Genomic DNA, 14221 nt, shown 5'->3' with positions numbered 1-14221 from the left:
GAGATGATAAAGATGAGAGAGATGATAAAGGTGATGATGATGATGATGAGAGAGAGAGATGATAAAGATGATAGATAGATAGATAGATAGATAGATAGATAGATAGATAGATAGATAGATAGATAGATAGATAGATGCAAACAGATGAAAACCCAAAGAGACGCAAAGACGCACGGAAAAAGAGAGAGAAAATGAGCTACTGGGGTTCCCTAAACTACCCCATTCTCTTCCACCTTCATTGCTACCTCCCATTTCCGCTTACCAGCCATCCAGAGTGCCCTTGAAAAGCTCGGAGACACCAAAGGACATGGCCCCCATGAAATCGTTACGGGTCGTCCGGTCCCAGTCCCACACCTCGATGGAGAGGCGCCGCTCCATGTCACCCGGCTGCAGGTTGCTGATGGGAGCAAAAGAGAGGATTCTGTGAGAAAGAAGGGGGGGAGGAGACTCCTTTGCCCACTAAGCTCTTTGCTTGTGCGACTAGCAGACTTACAAAACAAAAGTTTCATTCCACTCCGGGTTGAGGGTAGATCGAACGGTCCGGGTCTTCTGCTTCGTTAAATTCTTCGGATCAGGGATCAGCTTGAGTTTCACGTAGGGATCCGAGAGACCATTGGGATCCATCGGGATCAAGTTCAGAGCTTCACCAACTGACAAAGAAAGGAGAGGCACAGATATGTGCTTTGCAGAGACACATCTCAGGCTGCGCATCTTGCGCTTTGCGCGACTTTGGGGCCCAGTGTTTACAGTTTTATTCCTCTACATCAGGCTTCCCTGACACGGTGCCTGTGGGCCCCATGGCTCCCATCAGTGCCCCCCTTGGCACCCACTTAGCATTTGAGAAAGTGGGCATGACCATTGTAAGGCAGGACTTGTTACTGGCTGCCCTCTTTCAAATGAAAGTGCTTTCCACTGGAGGATGAGGAGGGCTGGTAAGACCCTGGACTTTCCTTTGTCGGTATGTGGTACCACTCCCCCTTCAGGATTTCCTTCTTCCCGGAAGGGGCGAGGAGGGAAGTATTCCATTTGGCTCCACCTTCTCAGACAGCCATTTTTGGTTTGGCTCCGCTTCCTGTCGCAGCCATTTTGGGGTGGTGCTCACCACCCTCTTGCCAGATTCCAAAGGTGCCCTCAGGCTCCGAAACGGTTGGCGATCCCTGCTTTATATTTATGACTTGGGGTGTATATTACATATATCTGCCAGCTGAGAACATACTTCATGTATCTGATGAAGCAGGCTCTGCATCCCAAAAGCTTATACCTCACTAAGCCTGGTAGACTTCACTGTGCTAAAATTAAGTACACAAAAGGTCAAGAAAATATAAATAAAAGTAAAAAATCCAAGGCCTAAGGCTATACACTCTAAAAATTATGTATGTACAAAATATGTATACATTTATTTCAGGATAAAATCTAATACCACATATAACACATATAGGGCATTGCAAATGCCTACCAAATTGACCTACTCATATAACACGGTAAGACATAAAATAACACAATTATACTCTGACCATACGCGTTCCGGCCTTCTTCAGTGGTCTAAGCAATCAACATTCCAGACTCAAAGATATACATAAATATATATTTAAAAAAATCTTTATGACAGCAAAGTAACATTTAAACTATAAAACTGCAACACTCCTTCCTCTGTTTTAGACTTCCATCCGCAAGGAAAACTAATCTTTGTGTATGTATCCCTCTTAAATGAGGGGATGTAATATTGCAACCATAAATACAATTACCAATATCTCATAGTCAAAAAGTATTCATAAAGTCTGGAGTAGTAATCAGGAATTTCCTGATCACTACTGCAGACTTTATGAATACTTTATGAATATATGCGTTATATGTGGTATTAGATTTTCTCCTGAAATAAATGTATGCATATTTTGTCCTTGGATTTCGGCCTTGGATTTTTAATTTTTTTGGATTTTTACTTTTATTTGTATTTTCTTGGCCTTTGGGGTACTTAATTCTGTTGTGTTTAGGGTTAGGTTTTTTCCCCCTTTGTTGTTGGTGTAGACTTCAAGGTGCTACAAGATTCCTTTTTGTTTCTCCTGCAACTGACCAACAGGGCTATTCAGTGTAAGAACTGGAGGGGAGCAGAAGTGAGCTAGAAGGCCGGTCTTCTGGTGAAGGGAGGTTCTTCCAGGTTCTATTCCACACCACCAGCTGCTGGCCATGAAAAATGCTGTGACAGCAAATTGCTACCCCCCTTATATGGGTGGGAGGAGATAGTAGAGGGGTGGCCGAGGAAATCCCTTTATGTAAAGAAACCACAGCGATGGCTTTCTTCTCACCACCTACGTGTTGGTTCCAGGAGGCAGAAAAAGAGAACGAGAAAGAGTGCAGAGGAAGGTGTGAAAAGAAGAGGCGGGGATGTCAAATTCTACTGCTAGGAATAGAACCCAGGCAGCCTGGCTCCCAGCCTCTGCTAACTCACTCAGTCCCACTCTCCACCCGGGCACAACCAGGCATCCTGCTCCCGAGCTGGGACTCGGTTCAGGTTCACCAGATTTTGTTCCCTTCTAAAGAGGCCAGGCATTCTGGGTCTCAGACCTAGAATCTGGTAGGAAGAAAGAAAGAAAGAAAGAAAGAAAGAAAGAAAGAAAGAAAGAAAGAAAGAGAAAGAAAAGAGGGAGGGAGGGAGGGAGGGAGGGAATTTATCAAAGGAAGGATTTGTATAAAATGCTGGAATAAGGGTAGAGCTGTGTATATTTACACTAAAAACAAACAAACAAACCTGCACCAAGATAGCTCCAAACCTGAGCTAAATTCAGCTGAATCTTGTGACCTGTATGCATCAAGCAAATGTGATTGAATTATGCAAATGAAGCAATGAAGCCTACATTTGCATAATCTATTCTACCCCTGCCTGTGTTGCTGAAGGACAAGAAGCTATAAAGAGCACTGAATTCCACCTCCAGATCGCTGGAAAGTCCTACCGCATCCTTGCCACTTCCTGCATTCCGCCGACTGTCAAGCGTCACTTCATTTTTCAAGATCACCACCACCACAATAATAAGGAAGGCTGCAAAGACAGACTAGCAAGTTTCCCAGAAACATCTTGCTGATTACCGTGGGAAACCAAATTCTGGACCAGATGAACCCTAGGCCTGCCGGGTTCTTCTGTCATTCTTAGGACAGCATAGCTGCTTCCAGACAGGAGGGTGAAAGCACAGCCCTGACAGGGCAGCAGCAGCAGCAAGGGGCACGGGAACAAGTGGGAATGCCATCCATACGTGCCATTTGCTGCAGTAGCTCTCTATAAGGTTGCCACTTTGGCAGTTGGACTCTATGACATTGAAGTCCCTCCCCTCCGCAAACCCCACCCTCCTCAGGCTCCACCCCAAAAATCTCCAGGTATTTCCCAACCCAGAGCTGGCAACCCTAGCGCTCTACTTCCTGCTCCTCCCCTCATGTATAGATAACTCCCTCGGTGCAAAATTGAGCATCCTGAATACCTTGTGTGTGAGTAAGGTGCCGTCAAGTCGCAGCCGACTTCTAGCGACCCCAGCGAGGAGCTTTCAAGGCAAGTGAGAAGCAGAGGGGGTTTGCCATTGCCTTCCTCTGCAGAGTCTTCCTTAGAGGTCTCCCTTCCAAGTACCGACCCCTGCTTAGCTTCCGAGATCTGACGAGATCAGCAATACCATGCAGCCCTAAATACTTCAGCATTCATTTTTAAAAAAGCAAAATTCTAGTCCTCATAAAGACAAGTTTCAGCCACAGGAGAAGGACTGAGCAGGATTTTCTGCCACCCCGTGCTCCTCTCAGCTGCCCCAGGGCCACCTTAACACATGGGCCCAATGGGCACTTGCCCAGGGGCTCCACGAGCATAGGGGCCCTATGCTAATCTGTGTATGTTAATTGACTTGCCATAAATAAATACTACGACACAGCAGTCTAGACTATACTAAACTATAAATGTTTATCGTGTTGATTAGTTGCTGCTGTACAGCATGTTTTTAATGTTTTAACACCAGTTTTGTTGAAGTGCCAATAAAATAAATATATGTTTAATATTATCGACCATTTACTTTTTATTCCTGTGAGTGGTTGTCGTAGGGGCCCCAGCACACTGGTTTGCCCAGGGGCCCATAATGCTGTTAAGACGACCCTGAGCTGCCCCCATAATTAACAATAGCGGAATAAATTATAAGCAAATAATTGCAAAATTGCTCAATATGCACTGTTAATTCAGATTACAAATGCTGGCTTTTCCTAAGAATAATTTGGATTTACTTTTTTTTAAACATAGAGGGGGTATGTATAACTGGGCGGTACTGTTTGGTGTAATGAGGGCTGTTTAATAATTATTTTTCACATTTATCTAGTGCATTCAAGTGTTCAAAGTGCTTCACGTACATTATCTTTTTGTGAGGGGTACAACGACCCTGTAAGGAAGGCCCATATTATTAACACACACACACCCATAGTGCAGATTGGTGACTAAGGCTGAGAGAGAGCGAAAGAGATTGAGCAGTTTATCTAGGGTCACATCAGAGGTGAGATCTGACTTCTCGACAAGGACTTCTTGATTCGTAACTCAGTCTCTTTGAGCGCAAACGAACAGAATGAAGATCAGATCTCCAACCATCTGTAAAAGCAAATTGCACACACTCACACAGCCCCAATTTGAATTGGAGCCATGCAGGGAGGAGATCAGAGGGCTAATCCTTCAACCCTCGTTCAGTTTTGCCAATTGAAACCGAGCTCCCTCTGCTGTGATTGCCATTTTAAAGGGAAAAAGAGGTGTCGTGTAATAACCTGTCTCCCCACACCCTTAAAAACACAAAGGACAGTGCAGTTAGCTTAGTTTCAATAGGCAAAATTGGGGGTTGAAGCTATTCTCTCTCATCCTCACACACACACATGAACACATGAAGCTGCCTTATACTGAATCAGACCCTCTGTCCTTCCAAGTCAGTATTGTCTACTCAGACCAGCAGCGGTTCTCCAGGCTCTTAGGCAGGGGTCTTTCACATCACCTACCTGCCTAGTCCCTTTAACTGGAGAAGCCGGGGGTTGAACCTGGTTCTGCTTGCCAAGCAGATGCTCTGCCGCTGAGCCACAGCCCCTCAGAAACTGGGACTGTGCACATATGCAAATTTACAGACAGACGGCGATCAGTGTTTGTTCTCAGAGGGTAACTGGGTTGGTCTGCAATTGAACGTCTAGATTCGAGCCCAGTAGCACCTTAGAGACCGGCAACAAGATTTTCAGGGTATAAGTTTTCGAGAGTCAGAGCTCCCTTCATCAGATACTTCTTTCTCATGTCTGTTTCTGCCATACTACATTACACAAGCTCACCAAAGACAGAAAAAGGAGACCCTCCCCGGGCTTATACCATCCCCACTTTTTTCCGCCTCCAATCCTTACTAGTCACGTGGATCTCGTCGCTCCCAAATGTCTCGATTTGGAGTTTCAGGCGCCCCCGGCGTTCTGTGTGGTCCACACCACACAGGCTAGGCACACAGTGGACACAGCGCTTGTGCACATTCATCTCGCAGCCTGAACATAAGAACATAAGAAAAGCCATGCTGGATCAGACCAAGGCCCATCAAGTCCAGCAGTCTGTTCACACAGTGGCCAACTAGGTGCCTCTAGGAAGCCCCCAAACAAGACAGCAGCAGCACCATTCTGCCGGTGTTTCACAGCACCTAATATAATGAGCATGCTCCTCTGATACTGGGGGCGAAAACGCATGGTCACTTTAGCCTCCTTTATTCCCTGTTTCAGCCAGGATTCAGCCAGGATTGAAAGCATGCGTTTTCACCGAACGTGTGTTCGATCGTGGCTGAATCCTGGCTGAAACAGGGAATAAAGGAGGCTAAAGCGACCATGCATTTTCACCCTGGAGAGAATAGGCATGCATTATGACCAGTATTCATTTTGACTAGTAGCCATGGATAGCCCTCTCCTTCATGAACATGTCCACTCCCCTCTTAAAGCCTTCCAAGTTGGCAGCCATCATCAAATCCTGGGGCAGGGAGTTCCACAGTTTTTGAGAATAAATACTTCCTTTTATCTGTTTTGTATCTCTTACCCTCCAACTTTATCAGATGACCTTACATTCTAGTATTATGAGAGAGGGAGAAAAGCTTCTCCCTGTCCACTTTCTCCATACCATGCATAATGTTATAGACCTCTATCATATCTCCCCTTAACAGCCTCCTTTCCAAGCTAACCAGACCTAAGCATTTTAACTGCTCCTCATAGGGTAGTTGAAGGGGGTGACAGAGGTGGGTCAGTCAGCAAGGACTAACTACCCCTAGAATAGACAGCCTCTGTGCTCTCCTAACCTCCACCCACCCCCTGCTTCATACCACACAAAGATAAGAAAGACTAAGCTTGTGTTAGGGTTGTCAATCTCCGGGGGTGGGGGGGCTGGAGATCTCCCAGGATTCCAGTTGATCTCCAGATGACAAAGATCAGTTCCCCTGGAGAAATGGCCACTTTGGAGTTGACCTTTGGAAAGATGCTACCATACTTACAGTCCAGAGTAATGCATTTTACTCTCAGCTTTGTTCAATGGGGCTTACTGCTAGGTTAAGTGTGCATAGGACTGTAATCTTTTATTATTTTATTAGATTTATATCCCACCCATTCCCAAACTACAATCAGGCTCAGGGCAGCTACCAACAGAAGAAAACAATCAACATAAATGCATATTATAAAATTTAAAACCTTATGCATGCTAAAATTCAGAAAGGTGCTTTAAGAATAGTCAACAGGAAGGGAGAATCAAACAAAAAGGGGCAGATAAAAAGGTAGGGGAAACAACAACCAAGCCAGCTAATGAATAAAGGAAGAACAAATAGACATAGGGGTGCATGTAGGGAGGCCAGCTGTGATGTAACAGCCTCAACCATAGGTCTCATGGAATATCTCAGTCTTACAGGCCCTGAGGAACTGCACCAGGTCCCACACGGCCCGGGTCTCACTTGATAGAGAGTTCCACCAAGTCCAGGCCAGAGCCGAGAAAACTCTGGCTCTGGTTGAGGACAGCCAGATGCTCCTTGGGCTACCATAGTGGTCTTTTAAGCATGCCACAAGAGACCACGCAGCTTCAAGAGGGATGGTTAGAAGAAGAAGAGTTGGTTTTTATATGCCGACTTTCTCTACCACTTAAGGAAGAATCAAACCGGCTGACAATCGCCTTCCCTTCCCCTCCCCACAACAGACACCCTGCGGGGTAGGTGGGGCTGAGAGAGTGTGACTAGCCCACGGTCACTCAGCTGGCTTCATATGTAGGAGTGGGGAAACCAACCCGGTTCACCAGATTAGCATCCGCCGCACGTGCGGAGGAGTGGGGAATCGAACCCGGTCCTCCAGATCAGGCTCCACCGCTCCAAACCACTGCTCTTAACCACTACACCACACTGGTTACTTACAGGTACATTTCATGCCCTGGTGCACCAGCCCGTAGAGGAGTGAGCCGCAGTGATCGCAGAATGTCGGGCTGCTGTAACTGTGGGACTTAAACTTATGCTTGCTCCGGGGATCCTGTAAAATGGGAAATCCACACCAAAACACAATCAGTTCAAATGGGACGGAAGATATTGTTCTCTTGTGCAAAACCATATGGGTATTGCCCCATCTCCCTCCTATCTTCATCCTCCATTTCTGGAAGGTGCATTTGAGATTCTGCATTTGAGTTTTCTAGAGGATTCTCAGCACCCAACCTCTATATTTTAGTACTTGAATGTGAGAACACTTACCAATCAAGAAGCATTTGAAAGGCAAAGGTATAGCTGGTTCCAACTATGAATTGCCAATTAATGCACAGTCTAGAGTTCAAATGTCAGCATTCACAAGCGGTACACTAATGCAAAGGGATGAATACACTACTCCTGAATTATCAGGGAGCCACCTGCATGTGCCAAAATCAAACAGTCAGCCAGGCTTATGAGATATTTATGTGCATATATGAAGGTCTAAGGAAGAAGAAGAAGAGTTGGTTTTTACATGCCGACTTTCTCTGCCTTTTTTAAGGAGACTCAAACCGGCTTACAATCGCCTTCCCTTCCCCACAACAGACACTTTGTGAGGTAGGTGAGGCTGAGAGAGTTCAGAAAGAACTATGACTAGCCCAAGGTCACCCAGCAGGCTTAATATGGAGGAGTGGAGAAACCAATCCAGTTCAGAAGAAGAAGAGTTGGTTTTTATATGCTGACTTTCTCTACCACTTAAGGAAGACTCAAACCGGCTTACAATCACCTTTCCTTCCCCTCCCCACAACAGATACCCTGTGAGGTAGGTGGGGCTGAGAGACTGTGACTAGCCCAAGGTCACCCAGCTGTCTTCGTGTGGAGGAGTGGGGAAACAAATCCAGTTCACCAGATTAGCCTCCGCCACTCATGTGGAGGAGTGGGGAATCAAACCCGGCTCTCCAGATCGGACTCCACCGCTCCAAACCACCACTCTTAACCACTACACCATGCTGGCTCCAGTTCACCAGTTTAGAGTCCGCAGCTCATGTGGAGGAGTGGGGAATCAAAACCGGTTCTCCAGATTAGAGTCCACCGCTCCTAACCACTACACCACACTGGGCCAAACCAGAAGTGACAGCATCCTTATGGCCACCATGAGGAAGACAATGCCATTTTAAAATAATTTCAAAATGCCGTGAGGGGCCCAATTTGATTAGACTGACAGCGTGGTGGGCTGAGGATCTCTCATCCCCCCCCTTGCCTTTTCAAGTACCACACCAGCCATGCCCGTGTCTGCTTTTGCACTTGAAAAGGCGCAGGGGAAACAAGAGTGCCACGCTGGAGGTCCGATCAGGATCGGGACCTCGTGGCATTTTTAAATGACTTTAAAATGGCCCTGGCTTCTTCACAGCAGCCACGAGGATGCCATCGGGCCTAGTATGAATCTCTGTGACGATGTATCCTAATCTGCCCACAGGTAATGCAATTCCATGTATGTGGTAGTGTGAAAATATGCTCAACGTTAGGAGCAATAATGAGGCTTCACTTCAAAAAGGATGTGTACAGAATCGAGCGGGTGCAGAGGAGAGTGACGAGGACGATCAGGAGCCTGGAGACCAAGCCCTGCGAGGAAAGGAGATCTCCTGCCACTACCTGGCAGTTAGCAAAACAAGAAAAGAGCACCTCTGTGCTACTACCGTCAGGTTTGGAAACTGGCACGGGAAGAAATCAGTACAATAATACAAAATGTGTATATTGTGTTTCAAAACATTTCAACAAGTACAATGGACTACAACAAGTGACAATAAACAATATATTCAAAATATACAAAACGTGTTTGATGCAGTCTATGAATAGTACAGCCTATAAATAGTAGAATCTTCTTAGTATATAGAAAAGTATTTTAAAAGTCCATCAGGTACATGTATAAATGATCACAGAGTCTTCATTAAGGGTGGAAAGGTATTGGCCGGATATTAAAAAGGTAAAGGTAAAGGTCCCCTGTGCAAGCACTGGGTCATTCCTGACCCTTGGGTGACGTCACATCTCAACGTTTACTAAGCAGACTTTGTTTACGGGGTGGTTTGCCAGTGCCTTCCCCAGTCATCTTCCCTTTGTCCCCAGCAAGCTGGGTACTCAGCTGGCCGGATATTAGGAAAACATTTTTCACGGAAAGAGTTGTTCGACAGTGGAATCGGCTACCTAGGGAGGTGGTGAGCTCCCCCTCACTGGCCGTCTTTAAGCAGAGGCTGGACAAACACTTGTCAGGGATGCTCTGGGTGGATCCTGCATTGAGCAGGGGGTTGGACTAGATGGCCTGTATGGCCCCTTCCAACTCTTATGATTCTATGAACGTGAAAGAAAATAGAAATTTAAATAGAAATTTAAAAGAGCTAGTGAGTTTGGATAAAAGGAGATTTCAGTCTTGCACGTGTACGGCACCATTTGAGCGTTTATGTCAAATGGACGCTCGGGTCTGGGAGGGTCTGTGGCTCAGTGGTACAGCACCTGCTTGGCATACAGAAGGTCCCACTCCCAGGTTCAATCCCTGGCATCTCCATTTAAAGGGAACAAGCAAGTAGGTGATGTGAAAGGCCTCTGCCTGAGACCCTGGAGAGCCATGGACAGGGGCCGCGGCTCAGTGGTAGAGGCTCTGCTTGGCATGCAGAAGGTCCCAGGTTCAATCCCTGGCATCTCCAGTTAAAGGGACTAGGCAAGTAAGTGATGTGAAAGACCTCTGCCTGAGACCCTGGAGAGCCGCTGCTGGTCTGAGTAGACCATACTGACTTTGATGGACCAAGGGTCTGATTCAGTATAAGGCAGCTTCATGTGTTCATGTGTCACATGCTTGTGAAGCAGGGCAGTACACGCACCTGCCGTTTGTGTAAATTGGTGCCTGCACGATTAATTGTGTGTGTGGCAGCAGGAGTGGGGCAGACAAGACAAACCCTCCCTTCCTCTTCCACCAGGATTCCAGGCCAAGGACATGAGAAATGGGACAGCGCTGTATAAATAGCAAGGAAACCGGGACGCTCACCTGCAGTGGGGGGTGAGACCTGAAGTCCTGGCTCCTAAATGCTCCCCGCCCACCCCCATTCTATTCACTAGAACCGCACACGCCCCCTTTGAGAAGGTAGGGACCCTGAGGCAGTGTGGGGGGGGGAGTCACTTACATCTGTCTGGGGTCCTTTCCCAGCTCCGGGACACTCAAAGGTAACGAATTCATGGCATCTCTTGTGTAAGACAAAGCTGCAAACTGAGGTAGGACAGAGAAGAGGTAGGGAGGGAGCGTGTTAGGAAAGAAAAATGACAGAGATTAAGGAGGAACCAAATATAGGAAGTGTGTACAGATATAATAGGCCAGGGGGAAGGGGGGAGAGAAAAGGAGGGGAGGAAAGGAAGAACGGGGAAGGAAAGAAAGAAATATTAGACATTGCTTACTGGAGAGAAGTGGGTTGTTAGGACCACACTTGTCTCAGACCTCCGGCAGCCCAAAACAGAAAATCGCACTCCATGTTTAGGGTTGCCAACTTCCAGGTAACAGCAGAAGATTGCCTGCTAATACAACTGATCTCCAGCCGACAGAGATCAGTTCACCTGGAGAAAATGGCCACTTTGGCAATTGGACTCTATGGCATTGAAGTCCCTCCCCAAACCCCGCCCTCCTCAGGCTCCGCCCCAAAAACCTCCCGCCGGTGGCGAAGAGGGACCTGGCAACCCTATCCATGTTAAATAATCTGGAGTAACTACTACCCATTCCTTTCCACATTCACAATTGCTGTAGTAGATGGGAATCCGTACATTCTCCCATAAACCTGCCATGGGGGGGGGGTGTGCCTACTCCTTGAGTCACTAAATGTGATGACGCCAGAGTGACTTTTGAACTTGGGCATGAATAGGGTTGCCAGGTCCCTCTTTGCCACCGGCGGGAGGTTTTTGGGGTAGAGCCTGAGGAGGGCGGGGTTTGGGGAGGGCAGGGACTTCAATGCCATAGAGTCCAACTGCCAAAGCGGCCATTTTCTCCAGGTGAACTGATCTCTATCGGCTGGAGACCAGTTGTAATAGCAGGAGATCTCCAGCTAGTACCTGGAGGTTGGCAACCCTAGGCATGAACCTGGGCTACCAATTTATGTCTTCTCACCCACCCACCCCACGCCCAAGCAGCCAGAACCCATAGAATGGTATTTCTCAGGAGGGAGGGAAGGAAACACAGGGCCCCAATCCATGGGGGCAGGTTGAGGGGGGAGGGGTGACTTTGCTCTCCCCTTCCTTCCCCTCTTTCCCTCCTGCCTTCAGCATCTCCAGGCCTGAGATTTGGAAGATGGGTCTCCATGGCAACAGGCGGGGGACGAATCCACAAGTACCCAGCACAGCGGGGGAAGGGATTGGACCGAGTTGGGGGGGGGGGCAGGGAAGGCTTGGCTCAGGCATACTCGGAAAGAACCCCGGAGACCTGGCTCTAAGCACCGCTCTGCTTTAACCAATTTTTTCCCCATCTCTTTCCCTTCTCACACACCCCAAGAGCTCAAGTCCTCTAGTGTATCCCTCTGTTACCCACTAGATTAGTCCTCTTTCAGAAAATCCAGGAGGGGTCCTGCCTCCCATCCACTACCCTAGTAAGGTTACCGGTTCCTGAACCGGCCCCGGTCACCAGCCCATAATTAGTTGGTGATAACTTTTCTCCTCAAGGGATAGAATAGAATCATAGAGTTGGAAGGTACCCCCCAGGGACATCCACCCCCAGGGTCATCTAGTCCAACCCCCTGCACAATGCAGGACATTCACAACTACCTCCCCACACACACACACCCAGTGACCCCTACTCCATGCCCAGAAGATGGTCCAAATGCCCTCCCTCTCATGAACTGCCTAAGGTCATAGAATCAGCATTGCATTGCCAACTTCTCCACCACCCCGTGTAGCTGTGCCTTTAGCAAGCTGCTCCTTCTGCAGAAATTAACAGGTGACATTTTTTCGGGAGATAAACATCATTGCCTGCTAAGGGCACGGGCACAGATGCCAGGTTTGGCAATCCTGTTTACCTCCCCGCTGCCAAAGGATTCGGTTGATAGCATCTGCAGGGACACAACAGCAAGCCAAGAACGGTTTTTGTTTTGTTTCCCTGGCCGGTTGGCAACCGTACTCCCCAATCTCTCTCCCTTCCTCAGTCACTTCTGGAAATGTCTCTGGGTTCCTATGGCAACAGATCTGCCAGCTGAGCCTTTACCCCCATGTGAGCCATTGTCCGGCGTGCGCAAGGGAAATCTCATGTGAGGGGACTGGGGGTGGGGAGTGAGGATATTTCCAACACCTGGGGGAGGGGGGAAGTGCAGCCCATTGGGATCCATCTGAGCATGCTGGGGAACAGGAACCCTGGGTCCGCTAGAAAAGAAGAGGAGCCGGAGAAGTTAGAACACGCAGTGGGTGTGGGGACAAGCATTCTCGGGTTGAAGGATGCACAGTGGGAACAGGTGAATATGAACTGGGACAGCAGTTGATTGGCAGGTGTTGATGGAACTGGCAAGAGAGGGGGGGTTGCTTAGCGATCTCTATGGCAGCCGATACGGTGGTCTCTTAGCAACCAGCAGGTCTGGACACAGATCGCCGAGGATGTGTTTCCCAGAATGTAATAAAGTTGGAGAGGGAGGGGGAGACCCTGGCCCCACCAGCTGCCCATTGATGGGGAATGGAACCTCACAGACTTTTGGAAAGAAATGGAGAGGAGAAAGCACAGTACTATATTGCTAGTGTGTGTGTGTGTGTGTGTGTGTGTGTGTGACAGAGAGAGAGAGAGAGAGAGAGAGAGAGAGAGAGAGAGAGAGAGAGAAGGAGGAAGAGGAAGAAGAAGAAGAAGAAGAAGAAGAAGAAGAAGAAGAAGAAGAAGAAGAAGAAGAAGAAGAAGAAGAAGAAGAAGAAGAAGAAGAAGAAGTAGTAGTATTCATGGCTATTAGTTAGAATGGATACTAGTCATGCTGCATACCTATTCTCTCTAGTATCAGAGAAGCATGCCTATTATTTTGGGTGCCGTGGAACACAGGCAGGATAAGGCTGCTGCATTGTCTTGTTTGTGGGCTTCCTAGAGGCACCTGGTTGGCCACTGTGTGAACAGACTGCTGGACTTGATGGGCCTTGGTCTGATCCAGCAGGGCCTTTCTTATGTTCTTATGTTCTTAAGAAGTTGGTTTTTATATGCCGATTTTCTCTACTTTTTAAGGAGAATCAAAGGGGCTTACAATCGCCTTCCTCTCCCCACAACAGACACCTTTGTGTGGTAGGTGAGGCTGAGAGAGCTCTACGAGAGCTGTGACTAGCCCAAGGTCACCCAGCAGGCTGCATGTGGAGGAGTGGGGAAACCAACCCGGTTCACCAGATTAGAGTCCGCCGCTCATGTGGGGGAGTGGGGAATCAAACCCAGTTTGATTAGCAAGCAGATGTGTAACAACCACTCTAAGAATATCGTCAGGTGGTCTGTGCAAATAAGACGGATGGGGTGGGGTGGGGGAGGTCAGGTGAGCTTGAGCAGGTGCAAAAGAGAAGGTAAATTTGGACGGATATGCCAGGTACACGGGTCGCTGGAGAGGGTGAAGTGTACATAAAATGCAAGGAAAAGGAGAGAGAGATTTCACAGCCCTAAAATAGATGGAAGAATCTAGTTCAGCGAAACAATAAACTTGGCTCAGGGGCCGACTGTGTGAACTGCCTGATTAAGAAGGGAATTAGGGAAATTAGAAGCAATCTTTCCCAGCCCCCCTGTACAACCCAGCTTTCCCTTGAAGAACCCAAGA

At 47.8% G+C, this 14221-nt stretch overlaps 1 protein-coding gene across 1 annotated transcript in view; it reads right to left on the bottom strand.

The window, feature by feature from the left end:
• PRKCG (protein kinase C gamma) overlaps positions 1–14221 on the bottom strand; it is a 45236-nt gene that overhangs the window by 12568 nt on the left and 18447 nt on the right. The window contains exons 3-7 of the mRNA XM_056863129.1: positions 10610–10692; positions 7398–7509; positions 5383–5514; positions 494–650; positions 263–397 (exon numbers count right to left, since the gene is read on the bottom strand). Of these exons, the coding sequence (XP_056719107.1) occupies positions 263–397; positions 494–650; positions 5383–5514; positions 7398–7509; positions 10610–10692 (619 nt within the window). The remainder of the gene's footprint in view (positions 1–262; positions 398–493; positions 651–5382; positions 5515–7397; positions 7510–10609; positions 10693–14221) is intronic.

The sequence above is a fragment of the Euleptes europaea genome, chromosome 18 (genome assembly GCF_029931775.1).
Source record: "Euleptes europaea isolate rEulEur1 chromosome 18, rEulEur1.hap1, whole genome shotgun sequence".
Lineage (NCBI taxonomy): Eukaryota > Metazoa > Chordata > Lepidosauria > Squamata > Sphaerodactylidae > Euleptes > Euleptes europaea.
This window is presented reverse-complemented; position numbering and strand designations above follow the sequence as displayed.